Raw genomic sequence first — 20,262 nt, 5'->3', positions numbered from 1 at the left:
TTATCTCTTATTTATTAGATATTTTCAGATATCTTTCAGTAGATCTTTTGACTCAAGAAGTTCAAATATAAGATGATAGATATCGATTGCTGTGCTCTGTGTGCAGGTATAGTTGGCTAGGCTCTTGGCTGATAATGAGATTTTGGGGTGTTTGAAGCATTTTAACAGTTTACAAAGCAAGGTATGTTGTGCAGACGTCAGCATATTACATTCAAATAGGCAATGGTCAATTGTTTCATTATTCATATTACAATGCCTGCAAAGAGGGGACAGGGGAATTGAACCACTTGAATTAGAAAGCTTATATGAGAATGCAAGGAAATTTAGTCCATTTGTTCCAGAACGAATTCTATGAGAAATTTTAGAAAGATACATATTGGGAAAGGGGAAAAGGATAGGATTAATCTTATTAAAATTAATATCTGATAGCCTCCATCGGTAAATATCTCTAATTGGGATTGGTCTCCCACTTGGCTGGTCAATATTTATAGCATTTTTTGCTATTTCATTAACTTGATGATTACGACTTATGCCAAATTGGCTAGGAGTATACTGAAAGTACGTTTTTATGACGTTTGTTACAATATCATAAATAATGCTAAGACAATGATAAGTTTCGATGTCAAAATCATGTTGGGTAACTGAGGCCAGTAACTCAAGGCTTAATAGAGAGTCGGACTATATGATAATATTATTCGAATCTACAATCAAAGGTTGGTTTTGCTTAAGGTGTTTTAATGCCATGATTATGGCATTTAACTCAGCAGACATTATAGATAAATTATTAAATAATCTCTTGCCCATTACAATTTTCAGGTTAGGAAGGAAAACAACACTCGCAACCTTCTCATTCATTTTTGACCCATCAACAAATATTTGGAAGGAATTTTTATAGGTAATTGTATTAAGTTCTGCAAATTTTTTCTGGACAAAAGCAATGGGGGTTAAATCTTTATTCCACTTTGAAAATTCAGTATTTATTATGGGAATTGACCAATTCCATGGAGGGGATTGGGGGAAAGTAGGTGCAATAGACTTTGCTGGTACAGGGAACTTCTTCTGAATATTGGCATACTCATCTGCAATGCCTCTATACATGGCTGGATTTCTTAACCAATTATGTAATATGTGTGAGCTATTTGATTTAATTTTTGTAAGATGTTTTGTCAAGAGAAAGCTACGTCTCTCCCTTATTGTTGTTAATCCACTCTCCATAAGCAGAAACTTGGTGCTTTTGGGTTTCCTAAGACCAAATATGAGACGTATTATACCATTTTGTGTTGTTTCAATTTTTTGCATCTGGGTCTTTGCACATGCACCATAGACGATGAGCCCATAGTCAATATGGGGTCTTATATGTGATTTATAAAACTGGAGTAAGGTTTTCTCCTTACATCCCCAGGGTGTGGAAACAAGTCTTTTTAGTATATTTGTTTTTCTATAGCATTTTTTTATTGTGTCTGAAATGTTGAGGTGGAAATTAAGTTTTCGGTCAAGCATGATACCAAGGTAATTAATATGATTATCTTCTGGAATAGTTGCTTTATTTAGAGTTAGTTTTGGATTAACATGGTTTTGCTTCCGGTGAAATTGGATTATTTTTGACTTGGTAGGTGCAATGGGGTAAATCTGAATGTTGAGAGAATTTTTCAAACTGGAAAAGGGACTTTTGCAGATTTGACTGTGCTATTTGAAAGGTGTTGCCAGATGACCATAGCACCAGATCATCAGCATATTGTAGATCCGTGTGGGGTAGGTTCATGTCCCAGAGATATAGGGCAAATAGGAGGCAACTGAGGACTGCTCCCTGAGGTAGGTCTTTGGTTATTGTCTTTTGGGGTGAAGAGGCTGAACCAAAACAAACGATGAAACTTCGCACTTCTGTGAAGGATTTAATAAAGGATACAAGCTTAGGGGGTACTCCAAGATTTGCAAGTTTTGTTTAAAAGGATTTGGTGGTTCACATTGTCATATACCCCTTCAAAATCTAGGAAAGCTGCAACTAGGACATTATTTTTTGACAAAGATTCATTTATTGCATTTGTTAGCAAAATGAAAGTATCTGTTGAGGAGTGGTGTTTCCTGAATCCAGTTTGAGTGTGAGGGATCATATTATTTTTTTCAACAAACCAGAGGAGTTTGTGATAGATCATTTTTTCCATTATTTTTCCCATCACAGGAGTAATCATTATGGGCCTATAAGACTCAGATTTATCTATTGGTTTATTTTTCTTTAGGATTGGTAGGAGGGACGAACATTTCCATATATTGGGGAACCTAGAAGATGCCCAAGCGTGATTATAACAATTTAGCAGTTCTTGTTTGTATGAAGGTGTGAGATTCTTTATCCATGTAGGGTGTACATTGTCATAGCTGCCGCTAGTTTTGGTCCTAATATGATGTATTGCATTATTAAATTCCTGGATTGAAAATGGATTAGTTATGTACTCAGATCCTGGGCGTGATTGGTAACTTTTGTTCATAGGAATTGTTGACAGTTTGCTTTGATTATTTGATGTTAGCTTATTAACAAAAAGAGTTGCAAATGGGTTAGCTTTTTCATTATCATTGTCATAATGGGTATTATTATGTATAAGCTCATACAGGAGTGGGTTGGGGGAAGTCTTTTTCCCACAGATGTGGCTTTTGACTTTATGAATAATTGGCTCATGTGTTTCTCTGGAGAGATTATTTGTAAAATTATTCCAGTATTCATATTTAGCATCTATTATAGTCCTTTTTAGATTGGATTCTGCTTGTAATTTTTTAAATATATAGTAGGTGATGGTTTTTTTTATGAATTCTATCCTAGCTGCTTTTTTATTCTCCATTTATTTAGGCACTCATTTGTCCACCATGCTTTAGGAATTTGTTTAGGGAATGTTTTCTTAGGTGTTGTCCTGGAGATAGCATGATTAGCTGTATTTATTAGTAAAGATGTCAAGGCTTTAGCATGTGTGTCAACTGTTGTGTTAGAAATGCATGAATTTTGGGTGAAACTTGTAATTTCATCATTTAGCTTATTTTGGAACATAGACCAATTTGCTTTAGTGTTGATATATTTGGAGGTATGAGATAGAGTTTCTGCAGGTTCATTTAGGGAGCAAACTATAGCAAAGTGGTCAGTACAAAGAGTATCAATTTTATTTATGTAAATTTTGTTCAAAAAATTTAATGACACAGTTTGTAGATCAATTGTGGAGAATCTGCCACTTTTGGGGTTGAAATATGTATTCAGGTTTGGAGGGGTAGCAACAGCTAAATCATTATTATTGGAAGTCATATGCTCAATGAATTTACCAGCTTTATTTGCTGGTTTATTCCCCCACAAAATGCTGTGGGCATTGAAATCTCCACAAATAATGATATTTTCTAACATATTAGAATTATTTATATAATTAAAGAAATCCTTGGCATCTGTAGTTTGGCCATTAGGGTTATAAAAGCTTATTATGTAGGTTTTTAAATTATTCAGCCAAACACTGATACCAATTACATCAACATAATTTGCAAAATCTGGAAAACTGATTCCACAAAATTTTATATTGTTTTTAACTAATAAAGCTACCCCACCTCCTTTTCTGTTTGATGATCTATTCTTTCTCAGGATAGTGTATCCCAGAGACTTAATTTGTTGATTTTGGGTTAAATGAGTTTCCTGGAGGCAAGCAATGTTAATGGAATTATTATTCATAAAAGATATTAGTTCATTTAGCTTATTTTCTGTGATTGATCTTACATTCCATTGGAGTATTGATATATGTTGTGTTGTTGATTTATTCTTCATATGACAGTGTATCAATGTTCAGCTTTGTTAAAAGTAAAGCAAGATCTTTTTTTGCTTGAATGAGTATATCATCTGGGATGTAGATTTTTGCCAATTCTACAATGATTTTTGTTTTCTCTATTTGATGTATGTTCATGGCCTGAACTGCATTACAGTTTAGAATGAATAAGCATATATTTGGGGATTGCATTTTTGGTTGTGCATCCTGTTTGTCGGTTAGGGGATTGATTCCTGGTAGTGTTTCTGGTTTGTTTCTTCTTGGGAGGGGGGGCCAGGCTGACCTCATCTCACCGGACAGGGAGGCTTGTTGGCTTGGTGATTCCTTCTGATAGGGATTTGAGCTAGGGGGCTTTATTATTCTAATCTTGGTATATATATATTCTAATATTCTAATCTTGGTTTGCAGACTTATCTTCCTATTCTTCCAAACTTTTTTAACTGTGAAAAAACACCCTGAGCCTTGGCTATTCTACTTTCACCATCTTCACCGCTCCCACCATCTTTAAGAATATATAATTTAAAAATAAAATTTTTAAGGATGACTCCTATGATGGGGATGCTAGCAATCCAATGGATGATGCAGATTATGTTCAAGACTTTTATATTGGTGCTGATGATGAAAATGTTGAAGTGATTGAAATTTCAGCTGGGATGCCAGAAGACGAGTCCGAGGAGGAAGAAGAAGAAGAAACTGAAGCAAATAAATATCTCACAGGTATCATTTAGAGTTGTATTATTTTTTTTTGCTTTATCAAAAAAGTAAATATTATAGATACTAAGATAGGTAATTGCTACGGAGTCATGGTTTGACTTGTTGTGAGACTTGGTTTTACGTTTTACTGGATTTTTGTAAAATGTCTCTTGTTTAATATAATAAATATGATTCGACCAATAATTGTGATGCTGCTGCACCTTACAGTTTCCAGATTATAAAGTTCTTCAGCTATTTCTTACTTGAAAGGATTATTGGGGGGGGGGGGTTAAGGGTTGATTCACGGCACCTAAAGGACTCAACCAAATGGTTCTACAACAGTCGGCTCGAATTTGGAACATTTTTTATATCCATACTACAAAATACCATTCTTTATTGATGCCAAATGTTTATTTAGTTCTGCAACTGCATTCTTTATTTAGCAGTTGTGAAATTTTCTTAAAAAAATTTATAGAATATGAGATAGAACTGAATTTACAAATAGTTAAACTTAAATAGCTGATATGAAACAACTTAGTATATTTTTTTTTAACTCAGAACAGCTCATATATTCTTAGTTCAAAACTCAGTTTTTTCTCTTTATCTAAGGCAAATCACGTTTGAAATATTAGTCAAATTTTGTCAAAACAGTTGAGGATTAGAACTTGAACTGCAATTAAAATCAGAGCCGACGACCCCCCCCCCCCTGCCCGCGGAAAAAGTAATTCCAAAATATTTTAAGAATGATACCGTTACCAATACTGGTTTGGATCTGATTCCCCCAAAATTAAAGGTCCCTGTGACTAACGCTGATGTTCCTGTAAATAACACTCTTGAGAGGGAAAAACTAAATCCGATCTGAAAAAAAAAACTGATCCAAAACGGTTTAGTTTTTTTTCTAACTTAGATTTGCTCATGTATACCTAGTCCAAAACTCAATTTTTTTTCTATCCGAGTCAAACCACATTTAAAATAGTAGTCAAATTTTATTGAGACAGTGTAGGATTAGAACTTGAATTGCAATGAAAAGCAGAGCCGAGTTCCCTCCCCCTTCGGAAAAATTAAGCCAAAACATTTTAAGAATGACAGAGTTAATAATACTGGGTTGGGTCTGATTCCCCCCAAAACGAAAGATATCTGCTGTGTCTAACCCTGATTTTCCTGTAAATAGCACTCTTGATAGGGGAAAATAATGTTGATAAAATCTTATATGTACCTTAAATAACCTGATTTCCTCTATGTTTCCCCGCACTGGGATAAACGTGCAATTTTATTTGTGACAAAATTTTAAAAGATTTTTTTTTTGCATGCTGACCAATGGTCTGCACAGTGCAGCTACCAATCTCCTGATTTTCTGCCTTCGAACGAGTGTGCAATGCATGGTTGGGGGCAAATCATCCGACGTTTCCCGTGTTTTCCCCCCTCAGACTTCTCCAGGTACCCATTTAGAGCTGTGTTAACTCTGGCTGAGCTTACAGAGTCATATCGTTGACCTCCGTTCCAAACAAAATAACCAGCGGCACCAGGATTCGAACCCACGTCCTCAGGGGTTCAAGTCTTGCGCGCTAACCACTCGACTAGGACGGCTCACGAATTTTAAGAGGAAATTTTAAATTTCAGCACCGATTTTCTGTTCTGCAATTCAAGGGGGACGTTTATTAAAAAAGAAAGAGTCATAGAAATCCCTTTGATGCTTTCGAGCCTATATCAAACAGTTCGTGGTAACGGACAAAAAGTAAGGAGCGACCCGGCTCAATGGTAACCGAAACTCTAAAAACCTGAATTTTGGTACCAATAGATACATCAAAAGAATCATATTTTAATTCTGATTTCGAAAATATAAATTCAATCATTTAGTTCTAACCATCAAAAGTTACGCGCCTGAGAAAATTTGCCTGATTTTTGAAAAAAGGGGGAAAGACCCCCTAAGTGTGATAAAACCTTAATGAAATTCACACCATCATATTTAGCGTATCATAGAACCCTACTGTAGAGGTTTCAAGCTCCTATCTACGAAAATGTAAAATTTTGCATTTTTTGCCAGAAGAAAGATCACGGGTGCGTGTTTATTTGTTTGTTTGTTTTTTTTGTTTTTTTTCCCAGGGGTAATCGTATTGACCCAGTGGTCCTAGAATATCGTATGAGGGCTCATTTGAACGGAAATTAAAAGTTCTAGTGCCCTTTTTAAGTGACCCAAAAAATTGGAGGGCAACTTGGCCCCCTCCCACGCTCATTTTTTTCCCAAATTCACCCAATTAAAATTTTAAGATATCCATTTTGTTTAGCATAGTTGAAAATCTGATAAATATGTCTTTTACGATGACTTAATCCCCCACAGTTCCCAGGGAAAGGGCTGCAAGTTATGAACTTTGCCCATTGCTTGCATATTGTATTGGTTATTGGGAAGTATACATACATTTTCAGGAAGAATTTTTTTTGGTGAGGGGGGGGGGAGGGGGGCTTTAGGAGGGGGTTACTCGGAATAATCTTTCCGTAGAGGATGTTTCTTTGGGGTAAGGGACATTTCTATGAAGGGGGCGCCGGATTCCCAAGCATTATTTAAAAAACGATCAGAAATTAAATTAAAAAAAACAAGTTTTTTCAATTGAAAGTAAGAAGCAACATTAGAACTTAAAATGAACAGAAATTATTACGTATATGAGGGGTTTCTCCCCCAATTCAATACCTCGCTCTTTACACTACAGTTTTTTTAGTGCTTTCAAAAAAGCTATCTATTCTAATTAAACGGCCTTTGTGATTCAGGGGTGTGTGAATTAAAATTTTTTTTAACTGTTAACGTAAAGAGCGTGGTATTGACTAAGGGGAGAACCCCATCATATACGTAATAACATAAACGTAATAAAAAAAACAATAAAAAAAACAAGCGATACGGCTCAATAGTAAGCGAAACTTTTAAAAACGGAACTTTGATGTCAATAAATGTATCAAAAGAATGGGTTTATAATGCTGATTCTAAATATACAAATTTTGTTAAGTTTAGTATTACTCATCAAAGGCTACGAGCATGAGAAAACTTACCTGATTTTTTAAAGAGGGGGAAACATCCCCTAAAAGTGAAAAAATTTTAATGAAAATCACTGTCAGATTCAGCGTATCAGAAAACCCTATAACATTGGTTTCAAGCTCATATCTGCAAAAATCTGCAACTTATTATTTTTTTCCAGAAGAAAAATATACGACTATAGAAGTTCGTTACGTAAGTTAATTTGTAAATTACGTCAGAACCAAATTTAGAGACAGGCATTTAGCAAAAGAAAAGTAACATTTTTATGCAAATTTTGTTTACTTATTCAATGACGGCGAGCCAAAATAAAAGCTGCATTAACTAAAAAACGATCAGAAATTAAATAAAAAAAACAAGTTTTTTAAACTGAAAGTAAGGAGCGACATTAAAACTTAAAACGAACAGAAATTATTCCGTATATGAAAGGGGCTGTCCCCTCCTCAACGCCTCGCTCTTTACGCTAAAGTTTGACTCTGTCTCACAACTTTATTTTTTAAAACAATAAAAAACTTTAGCGTAAAGAGCGAGGCGTTGAGGAGGGGACAGCCCCTTTCATATACGGAATAATTTCTGTTCGTTTTAAGTTTTAATGTCGCTCCTTACTTTCAGTTTAAAAAACTTGTTTTTTTTATTTAATATTTCCAAAGGTCGTCTATGACATAATTAAACTAGCAATTTTAAAGAGTATAAAAGCTAGTTTGTAAAACAAAATGTATATATCTAAAGAAAAAAATGCTTATACATACAGGTAAAGAAAGAAAAACGAGCAAAAATGGGGTTTTTAAAACCCAAATGAAAATACTGGAAAAACACAACAAAGCGAATATTTTGTGAGGACAAAAACCTCCCTTCTTCAAAGCGAAACAAAATAGTGTATCCAAGGAAAGTGCCGAAGAAAAAAACAACAAAAAACAAACGCGGAAAGTCAATGTAAAAAGAACCAAAAAACAAAAGGAAAAGCCAAAAACTTAAAAGATGAATTAAATTCAATAAAAGCCAAACATTATGAGGATTAAAACCAAATACCTGTGGTTTAAGAAATTATCTTATACATACAGGTATCACGACTTTCTGCAATCTTTTCGAATATGAACGATTTAAAGAAGAACAAGATTAAGGAAAGAACCGTTTCCCATCAAGGAGATAGTGAATTTAAATATTACTTATGTTGTAGTATTTAAAGTGCAGTATTAAAGTAGGGCACCATGTTGCAATGATGCGAATGACTCCCTAATATGTACGATATTAAAGAAAAAAAGACCAGGGAAAGAACCGTTTCCAATAGGTAAAATATTGAACTTTAAATACTGCTTGTGCAATATTTAAAGTGTAGTATTAAAGTACTGCACAATGGTGCAAATAGTTCTCTAATATGCATAATATTAAAGAAAAAAGACCAGGGAAAGAACCCTTTCCAATAGGTGAAATATTGAACTTTAAATACTGCTTGTGCAATATTTAAAGTGTAGTATTAAAGTACTGCACAATGGTGCAAATAGTTCTCTAATATGCATAATATTAAAGAAAAAAGACCAGGGAAAGAACCCTTTCCAATAGGTGAAATATTGAACTTTAAATACTGCTTGTGCAATATTTAAAGTGTAGTATTAAAGTACTGCACAATGGTGCAAATAGTTCTCTAATATGCATAATATTAAAGAAAAAAAGACAAGGGAAAGAACAGTTTCCAATAGAGGATATAGTAAATTTCAATACTTCTTATTTCTGCTGTAACTGAAATACCAAGGCTATTAAACGTGTCTTCTTTCATCCCTGGAAAAAATCTCATGACTCCATTTAAAAGTCTAGGCTGTATGAACTTTCGTATTCATCGTTTGCCTGTTATTTGGGACAGGGATCAGTGGCGTGACTCTATAAACTCAGCCAGAGTCGATCCAGCTCTAAATGGGTACCTGCAGGAATCTGGGAAAAGTAAACAGGAAGGGTATGTGAAAGCACTGGATGGCTACCTTCCCCCCGCCATTGCATTTCCAGGCTAGAGGGCCATCTAGTTATATAATTGGCTGTGTCAATAACTCAGCTCTGAAAACACTCGTAAAAACATAACAAAATTGCATATAAACAAAATTTTGATTCGTAAATTTTTTATTTTTTTTTCAAATAAAAAGAAACAAAAGCAGAAAATATTTTATGCGCAAAGCAGTATACTATATACTTGTTTTGTCATGCTTATAGTCCAATTGACTGCCATTATTTACTTATGAATTCACGAATTTTAACCGAGTGTAATGACTTATTCGCAAAATGTAAGAATAAACTAACGAATTATAAGTTTAGGCTTGGTCTTCCCTTGCATCTTCAATACATCGCTTAGTTTATTTTTCCTCCCTGTGGTATTCGCAAATTAGTTTATTCTTCGTTTTCTTTGTTAGTACCTTCGGTGTATTACTTCATTAACTGACTTTATTAGCATTTATAAAGAGTTTGGAGTAGTACCGTTCATTTTAATACTTTATTAGCTACCTGATCTTTTGTAATAGCTCGAGTTTCTTTTTCCTGAATTCATACTTCCGAGTCTCTGATTTGAGATGTGGCCTGTGAGATTTAATTTCCGTAATCTCTCGATGTTCTACAACCACTGGTTCTATACCATCACCCCTGGAAAAAAAAAATAATGAACTCGCATCCATGATCTTTCTTCTGGTAAAAAATACAAAGTCCACATTCTTGTAGATGTGAGCTTGAAACATTTATAGTAGGGTTCTCTGATACGCTGAATCTAATGGTGCGATTTTCATTAAAATTCTTTGATTTTCGGGGATGTTTCCCCCCTTTTTTAGAATATCAGGCACATTTTCTGAGGCTCGTATCCCGACTTTAGCGTAAAGAGGAAGGATTGAGCAAGGGGCAGTCCCTCTCATATACGAAACAACTTCTGTTCGTTTTAAGTTTTAATGTTGCTCATCAATCATGCTTATATATATAGCAAGGAACAGTCCTGTGACAGTCTTTGATTTATTGATTTGATGTTTCAGTTATAAAAGAAGAGGCTGATGAATCCGATGGCAGCTATGAGCTGGATAGTGAGGGCATTCGAATATCAGAAGTAGTGTCTGCTTCTGGAGAAGAATCTTATGTGATTGCCTACCGGGAAGAGGGCGAAGGGGAAAACAAGGTCTTCATTTGTGGTTTCTGCGACAAAACCTTCAAAACTAAAGGACACTTAAAGGTACGCTTTCAGTATTTTTTAAAATTGTTTTCTATATGTAGTTCAACATTAAATAATTTCAAACTATTTGTGCACAAGGTCTTCATTTGTGGTTTCTGTGACAAAACCTTCAAGACTACGGGAGATTTAAAGGTACACTTTCAGTATTTTTTAAAAATTGTTTTCTATATGTGGTTCAAAATTAAATAATGTCAAACTAATTAAATAAAATTAGATTTAAATCAAATAAAATTTTACTACCCAAAATGCACATATAGTGTAAACACAGAGTAAAAAATAAAAAAAGTATCTATAAACAAATCACCTTTTAATCACACAAATGCAAAAAAAACTTATTCCGATAACACTTTACAGAAAGGCAATAAACAAGCTAATCATCGAATAGAACGACTTCCCAGACCGCAGTTTCTGTTCTGGGAGGGGATTAATCTGATCTACGACCCCATACAGAGAAACCAGGCGCTGTTTTTTTTCTTCGAATCAAATTTATTACCCTTAATATAAAATTGTGATTACACTAAGCTCGTGCTTGTTTGTGCCCTAGAAAACTACAGCTTGTTTGCCATAGAAACTACAGAAAATACGGTATTTAGCTAATTATGCGAATCTACTATTTCAGATTCGCAGCAAATTGAACTGTTGATGATATTTGACTTGCTTTCAAGAGCAAAAAAAAAAAAAAAAAATGCAAAAACAACTTTATTAGGAGCGACAAGATAAGCTGTCATAATTCAGGTTATATACTTTCAAATACTCTCCCCATTTTCTTCAATCATCGGAACTCAAACTGCAGAATAAATGAAAGGAGTCAAAGGATTGGCTGTTTTAAACATCCTCACTATCGAGACATTTAAAACGTTTAGAGGAAGCCCCCACTATCTTCAGCAACAGCTTAAAAATAATTCTTTTACTAAGAATATACTCACTTATGTTTTTCTTAGAGGGCGATGTTGCCCCTTCCCATCCAAATTTCTGACCTTTTCTCATAGTTCCTTATATGTTTCATAAAATTTGTCTGTTTTCTATATTTTTTGATTTTCTAGTAATTCCTATCTACGTGCGGGCCTATAGATACTTAGATGTGCTTAGTTTATTAACATCGGCCATATGTAAATATCAAGTAAATTTGATGGTAGTACGAAAAAGAAATAAGCTAAAATGACAATGTAAAGAAAAGAATAGAATTGATAAAAATAAGAAGGAGGGAAAAGAAGAGGAGCAAAATACCTCTAACAATCGCATTAATTAGTATAAGTTACATTTTTGAAATTAGAGCTCGTGATTAGTGTCTCCAGTTCTGCATATGCTTTCTATTTCCTGTAATTGCAGCTGCCATTTGAAGCCAAATCAGGAGTGGTAACTATTTCAAGGCTACAATAAAAAAATTAAAAAGAAAATCAAGCCCCCCCCTCCAGAAATGATAGTTGATTGAAATAAAAACCACAACATTAAAAGTTAACTGGAGGTTTCCATACCCCATCTTGGAAACCAAAGAAAATGGAATTTTAATTTGGGTTGTACTGATCTGTTACCCTTTTTTTCTCCAGCGCTAGTAGATCTGGCGGGTCCAGGAGGGGGGGGGATTACAGATTGCACTAGAATGAGTGGCCGAATGGCACTAAAAGCAGCTTATAGTAGCATATCATATAAAATACCATTTTATATGACATAGGGAATAAATGGTATATTATTAACAGCTAGAGCATATAAATAGCAATAAAAGGGCATAGTGTTTATATATTGAAGTTTAGCCTTATTTTTTTACTTAGTACGGGCATATAAGGGGCTACGCTAATTGTTATCTGATATTTTAGTTTTAAGATAATAACAAAGGTTTATTATCCATGAGTGCAGATATCTGGAACATAGCTAAATTTATTTCTAAGTTCTTAGAGTTATGCTAATTCTAAAATCAATATGATTTGTAAAAAATTTAACAATTACTATTTGTCGATTTGTTAATTAGTTAATTTGTTTTCTTTCTGATTGTGGAATTTGATTGTAGATCAGTGTGTTAATTTCTTAAGAACTTAAGTACGGCCACAAGTGGCACTTGTTCCAACCACCTTGTATCGTCGTTTCGTCCTCGTCAATTGTGCACTACGCTTTATTCCTTTGTACTACTACTTCCACTGCCAATTTATTGTAGCACAAAGGCCAATTGAACTTTTGGTGTTTGGCACCATGGCCTTACTAAAATGGAACTGAAGTTGATCAATTACTAACGATGGTGATGTAGGGGGAACAATGTTACTGAATTCATTAAAGATCTGTTTTCCGCAAGCTGTCATTATTCTAAGGCACTTGATCCTTGAAAAGCAGAAAGATAACGATATAAAGTTAATTAATATTTACTAAAAAATAAACTATCAAAGGCCTTTATAGAGCCGAATTCGTTTCTTACGTTAAATAAAAAAAAGGCCCATAAACAACAAACGTACCTCAAAAACTAATTAAGAACGAAATAAGTCATACATAAAGTGATCTATAAATACCAAAAGATATTAATAAATAATAGCAACGAAAATGGCGTGTCAAAGTCTATTAAATAAATTTTACACAATCAATGGTAAAAAAAGAGATGGACGAGATTCAGGAAACAGGGGATGATTGTTTCCTCCCCTCTTAGAATTAATAATAATTAATATGAAAACGAGCTAAGTTTTTCTAAAGTTTGCCTTGTTTTTTTTTGTGCTTGATCGAAATAAAAGTGTGAAATAGTGGTCGGAAAATACATTCTCTTTCGTATTTTGTCCCCCCCCACGACCCTGTGTCACTTGTGCGTGCTTGTGAGAATTTTGATTTGTTTAAAATATTTTCTCAATTTTACAGGAGCATATAAATACCCATACAATGGAGAAAGTGTATACATGTACGTACTGTGGCAAGAATTTCGTGCGACGAAGTCACTTACGAGATCATGAGAGACTGCACACAAATGATCGGCCCTTCACATGTGATTTTTGTGGCAAGACCTTTCGCTCATCTTCACAGCTCAATGTTCATTCAAGGTATTGGATTTACTATAGATTTGCTTGAAATCAATTATAGGGGAACATCGACATGGGCAGGATTTTGATTTTTGGTGGGCAAGGGCGGGGAAATTTGAAACCCCGAAATCTGTACAAACTATATGGAAAACGTTTGTAGTTAATGAAACGCAGTAAACTCTTGGTTCAAATTCCTTGCTTCTGCCCGTCTACATGCTTAAAGGGAAACATAATTAGACTGCCTATGCTAGAATAGACGTTATAGCTAAGACCTATAGCTAGAAAGATCAAATATAGTCGTATGTATGAAATTTATAATACGTTATGAGACTAATTGAGTTAATATATCAGCTACTGTCACGTAGAACCCTGGCTTTGAATGTAAAATAAGATATTTCTACTTAAAAGTTTACTAAATATTTTGCTAAATATACGTATACCGTACCATATACGTATACCATTGTACGTTTCGAAAATTTACATCAAGTATACAGACAATATCCACATTTAGTTTTTACTTACCCCAAAGTAGAAGTAATATGTTATCTTCACAGCTTCACAGAAGTAATAAGTTATGTAGAAACATGATTAGTGATCATAATTAGAAACATAATTTGTTAAATATAATTATAAACATAATTAGTGAAGCATAATTAGACTGCCTATGCTAGAATAGACACGTTTGACTGACCGTATCTCAAACAATAAGTCTTACGAAAAATATGTTTCTATCCCAGATTCTAGGGCCATAATGAGAGAAATTTCGAAATGGCCAGGACATGTTTTGTGGATGAAGGAAGTCAGATTGCCAAAGATCTTCCTTTTTGGCCTGCCATCTAGGGCTAAACGAAAAGCTGGTCCTCTCTAAACGAGGTGGGAAAGTTACGTAAGAAAGAATTTAAATGAAAATAGAGCTTCGTGTGGGGTGGTAAAAAGTGAAGTTTTGAATAGATAGGGATGGAGGAGGAGCATGCACAGCTATATTGGTCTCAGGCGGCTTGATGCTGCAGTGAGGTATTGGTATTTTAGTATATGCTAGGCTAGTGTTTCAAAAATGGTCGACGCCACGCTGTTTTCCCCACCATCAGACAAGTTGTTTTTATTTATATGTTTAATTATAAAGAAATATCATCGTTTCACATGTAATCGTGTTTTGTTGAGATCCTAAAAGCTTGTTTAGAAGAGTATCTTTAAGCTAGTTTAGAAGTATCTTTAAGCCAGTTTTATTCTCTAATCTTCCTTGATTGAATAGTTGCGCGGTTAAGACGTTTTTGAAAATAGGCGTCTTTTTTAGGGGTGAGACGGTGATGTATACTGAGAACTTTTATTCCCGAGATCATTGTGGAAAAAAATTCAATAGTCAGTGGGATAGGGGACACAAATAATATAATAAATAAATATATAATATTAATACTTACCAATTGCTGTATATTGTTTGCAGTTTACTTATTTTTTTCATTTCATGGAGTTAATATAATGGAATAAATAATTTTCCACCAAAATGTGAGATATCCCCTTTCGTTTTGAAGCTATTTCTTTTTTCCTTTCATAAAATCGATTCGTGATTGCCCAGTTGCCTGTAAGCCCTGTGGACATGGTCAGCCATACATCTTAGAATCTTTTTTTGGGGGGTCTCTAATTGCCTCCAAATGGCTCACAGAGCTGATAGACTATTTGAATTACGCTTACTCTATGCCTATCTACCTTAACTTTATCTGCAAATAGTAAGCAAATAATTTTATCAAGTGGAATTTGAGAGTATAATGGATTTATTATTGAATAAATGTCTGCACACGTGGACAAATCCTATTTATTGTCATATTAACTACTACTACTACCAGCAACTCAGTGCAGCATCAAGCCGCCTGAGGTTAACACATCTGCGCATGCTCCTTCTCCGTCCTATTATGTTCAAAGCATCTTTACACCCTCCCAAGAAGTTCCTATTTCCCTTAAATCTTTGCTTACGACATCTTCCGACCCCGTTTGGGGATAACCCTTTCGTTTGGCCAAACTGTCGTACTAGTAGTGCCAAATGTATTACACTTCATTTTTTTCTATCATTAACTTTATTTTAATAATAATAATTCATTCCTTGTTGTAGATTTCATCGCCGTGATAAGTGGTATTCTTGTGAGATATGTGGAAAGAGTTTTCTCACCTCTTCGAGCTTGAAACGCCATCTGAAGATTCATGAACGAGATGCTATTAATTCCCTAACTGAAGCAAACCTGATTACTGGTAAGGAAGATATTGATAGTCAGTTAGGACTCTTTTCAAGTTTTAAACAATCTATAGGGACTAAATTAGGACTAAATATAGGTACTGTAGGACTGAATACTACCGGTAAAGAAGATATTGATAGGCCATTATGACTTGTTTTGTAATTTTGGACAATCTGTAAGGACTAAATATAGGGACTATAGGACTAAATATTACCAGCAAGGAAGATAGGCAATTATGACTGTTTTGTAATTTTGGACAATCTATAGGGACTATAGGACTAAATATTACCGGTAAGGAAGATAGGCAATTATGACTGTTTTGTATTTTTGGACAATCTATAGGGACTAAATGTAGGTACTATAGGACCAAATACTACCAGTAATGAAGATATTGATAGGCCATTATGAATTGTTTTTTAATTTTGGACGATCTATAGGGACTAAATATAGAGACTATAGGACTAAATATTACCGGTAAAGAAGATAGGCAGTTATGACTGTTTTGTAATATCGGACGATCTATAGAGACTAAAGACTGTAACCAAATTTCATTTCCAACATCTACGAATAATAAAATGAAAATGACTCATTATTTTCCAGAATAATGGATTAAAAATTATCAAATTCTTTAATGCTTTCATTGTATCATCGACGCTAAATGGTCTTTGATGTTAAACAGTATAATAAAAGGGTAAATAAAACTGCTCAAAACACAGCTAACTTACCATTTAACTTACCAAACTATAACTAACTCACCATCTTTTCTACAAAGCTGATCAAAGACTGATTAAACAGGAAATGAGTGCATGGATAAATATAGTCTGGTATTTGTTTTAAATCGCTGAAGCAGATAAACGCTTGCCTTTTATGCATCTTCAGTTTTTTTCTACCTTCAAGGGGGTTTTCTCCCCCACTTATCGTAGTGCTATTTCAAAACAAAATCGGTGAATTATTTAAAAATTGAGGGAATTACAAAAAATTTGAACAACTTGAGTTTTGGTGTGGGGTGGGGAATTTCTACGGAATTTTCTTAAGAATAAAAGCACTAAAAGTTAGTTAAAATTGAAAAAACACATTATTTTTTCTATGCGTTTTCGGGCATGGAGATTTTTTTTAAAGTACAGCTCATATGCCATTTTGATTCCAAAAAATTTAACGTTTAATGGCCAGGGTTATTGTAATTCTTACGTTTGAAGTATTTTCATAACAACATAATAACAACAGATAAAATTCACACGTTTTATTTTTATGCAAAACCAGAAGACTCTGCAGATGAATGATTGGACCACAGAAGAACTCACACCAAATAATTGGATACATTAGGATTTGAACCCTCGCCCTCTCGGACAAAAAATCCTAAATCCAGCGCACCAATCCACTCGGCTAGACTCGGCTCTTTGGCAGAAAAGCATTGAAGTGCTTTTTTGTCAAAATATCGTCTGGTCCTCGTCACAAGAAGCCGAACCGACTGGTGATGGTGATCCCCCACGTACAGCTCAGCTTGTTTATCTCTGTCTAGTGATTTTTGTCTCGTGATTCATAGAATTCAGTCTAGTTTCTGATGGAAACGCACATACAACTTCTGTATTTGTTGTATTTGTGTAATATCGACTATATTTCTTATTTGACATCCATAATTAACATTACTTATTTTTACATTACTTATTCATGATACGAGACTTATTTTTTGAATGACGATGCTTGCGACAGTATATGCGTTTTTTTTTCAAATTTTCTGTATTTCGTTTTTTTCAATTTTTCTATATTTTTATTTATATATAAATTTTTTTCCTAGCTATTGATAATGGGGACGGAACTTTTACACATGTTGTTGAAGAATATGAAGTCTCAAACGAAAATGGAATGGATCAAAAGAAAGCTTTCCAATGTCAAATTTGTAAAAAGTATTTCCCCACTGAATATGCCTTAAGGTATGTATTTTCCTAACTATACTAAAATTCCTTAAAACAAACACAAAAGGCGTTAGATCTGTAGTCCATCTCTTCATTTGTGATTCTATTATAATTTGAAACGCCTTGTTGTTATGAAATCCGGATTAACTTTTTTTTTTGTGTAAATTTCCCCGTAAATTTTGTGAAATACATTTTGCGCCCCCCCCCCCCCCCCCCAACATATTCGTGAGTAGGCACAACTACCCTGAGCTAAAATGCACAACATTGATTATTATGTCATAGTACGACGTCAATGTCGCCTCTCTTATTAGTTTGATAGCTGAAAAAAAGAAGCAATAAAAATCTTTATATTATCTGAAAAAATTAAATGTATGCTGTGAAACCCTTATTACAAAATAGAAAACGGTTTCATCATGATTCTAGCGAATAGACCACACAACATTCAGCTATACTCAGTTGCCAAAGTCGTCTTTATTTGAGTTGCCAAATAGAGTGATGAGTAGAGTTTGCCCAGAAGGATTTGAGTTTGCCCCCTCTGTCGTAACGATGAGTATATCATTAAAGTACATTTGTTGTTTAGTAGTTATTTAAAAAATTTATCTAGAAAAGTTTACAAGTTATTTAAAAAGAAAGCTATTTTTCGAAAAAAGAAAGATCAGGTCTATCCCGACTTCTGTCAATATTGGGAAACTTTTTGTTAAAGTATAGTTAAAATACACATAAACTAAGACGATTATAAATACCATCGTTTCCCAGAACATAATTGTAGTTATTTTATGTTTACTCCGCTCTATTTTTTTTCTTTTGAAAGATAGAAAAAAGTATTTTCTTAAAGTGCCAAGGACATTGAAATAACAACATTTTCGCCCCCTGTCTATATTTGAGGTCTATTCATACCGGAAAACAGCGATTTTCTGAGATTTTTCTTCTGTTACTTTAAGAATTGCGAAGTTCTTGGGACGTTTTCACGTTTTTCCCAGTGTTGCCAAGCTGGGCCGAGTAAATAAACTAACCAAACTATTAGCTAAATTTGGCAACGCCGTTTTATCGTAAAAATTCAAGCATTAACAATCCGTTGATTCCCAAAAACATATCTTAAAAAAAACTACGACTTCTTAAATTGTTTGATGCCATATATTTTTAGCTATTTTTTTTCATGGATTTTCCTTCCACGTTTCTTTTTTTTTTAATTTGGCACCTCCCACTACCAAAATCTCCATTACTGCGTACGACGGTCTTCTTCGTTTTACTCTCATATGTAGGTCTTTTTTGTCATATTCTTTTATATTTAAAATTAAATTTCCGGTTCTTCCTCATTTTTTGGTAAAGGTTTATCCTATTTTTTTTTCTAATTTGTAGAAATTTTTTAGAAATAAGCGTGAAAAGTTATTATTCACCAAGGACAGTGACAATTTAACCTGATTATTTGGATTGGTTAAGTGGAAACTTACATAGCCATATTCATCTAAAAAAAATTTCGCTCCCACGTTTCTTTTTTTTCTAGCTTTTTTAGGGTTTCTTTAGAATTTTCCTAATTTTCAAAAAGCACATGGTTGTGTAAGTTTCCACTTAAACAATTTAAAGAATCAGATTTTATTTTTAATGTCCTTGGTACTTCAAGGCTAGCAACAGAAACATTTATGCAGAATGATTTTGGAAACATGGAAATGTATGCAAACTAGGCTATAAAAATTTAAACAAAAATTAAACTGAAAATAAAACAAGTAAAAACAAAAAACCAAAAGTGTGGGTCATGATAACAACCGTATAATGATCAAAAACCCAAGTCCTTCGGTAAATCCTTTTTTTTTATTTAATATAAATATTTTATTTATTAATTATTTTATTTTTATATTATTTTATATATAAGAATAAAACAAAAAAGACCGTCACACGCAGTGATGGAGTTTTTGTTAGTAGCAGGTGCCAAATAAAAAAAAAGAAAATGGGAGGAAAATCCACGAAAAAAATAGATAAAAAATAGTTAAAAAAAAAGATAAAACATATGGCATCAAACATATGTGGGGAAGAGGCGGCTTTTCCTAATTTTTTTTTAGGTGTATATGGCTGTGTAAGTTTCCACCTAAACAATCCAAATAATCAGGTGGAATTTTCACTGTCCTTGGTGAATAAAAACACATTTCACACTTGTTTTCACTTTCTTCCAAGGAAATTTTGACTACATTCTAGTTTTTCTTGTAATTTAATTTGTTCCTTTTAGGGTTCATACCAAAATGCATAGCACAGTATATTCTTGCTCGCTATGCCCTAAGTCGTTCACGTCAAAATATACACTTCTGGCCCATGAGAAAGTCCATGAAGGAATCGCTGTTTTTGAATGCCCAGTTTGTAAAAAAACTTTCCAGGTAAGATTTCCCTTCTCATTTTTTTGCCCAGTTTGTTAGAAAACTTTGCCTAGTTTGCCCAGTTTGTAAGAAAAG

The 20,262-nt window shown here is 33.9% G+C and overlaps 1 protein-coding gene across 3 annotated transcripts in view; it reads left to right on the top strand.

The window, feature by feature from the left end:
• The window catches only part of LOC148952682 (uncharacterized), a 58,893-nt gene that overhangs the window by 12,706 nt on the left and 25,925 nt on the right, over positions 1-20,262 (top strand). For all 3 annotated transcript variants that reach the window (XM_089087353.1, XM_089087352.1, XM_089087354.1), the window contains exons 3-8: positions 4,325-4,502; positions 10,500-10,693; positions 13,526-13,704; positions 15,788-15,924; positions 17,704-17,839; positions 20,043-20,187. In XM_089087353.1, the coding sequence (XP_088943479.1) occupies positions 4,325-4,502; positions 10,500-10,693; positions 13,526-13,704; positions 15,788-15,924; positions 17,704-17,839; positions 20,043-20,187 (969 nt within the window). The remainder of the gene's footprint in view (positions 1-4,324; positions 4,503-10,499; positions 10,694-13,525; positions 13,705-15,787; positions 15,925-17,703; positions 17,840-20,042; positions 20,188-20,262) is intronic.

The sequence above is a fragment of the Artemia sp. Qi Xiang Cuo genome, chromosome 4 (assembly GCF_049724085.1).
Source record: "Artemia sp. Qi Xiang Cuo chromosome 4, ASM4972408v1, whole genome shotgun sequence".
Lineage (NCBI taxonomy): Eukaryota > Metazoa > Arthropoda > Branchiopoda > Anostraca > Artemiidae > Artemia > Artemia sp. Qi Xiang Cuo.
This window is presented reverse-complemented; position numbering and strand designations above follow the sequence as displayed.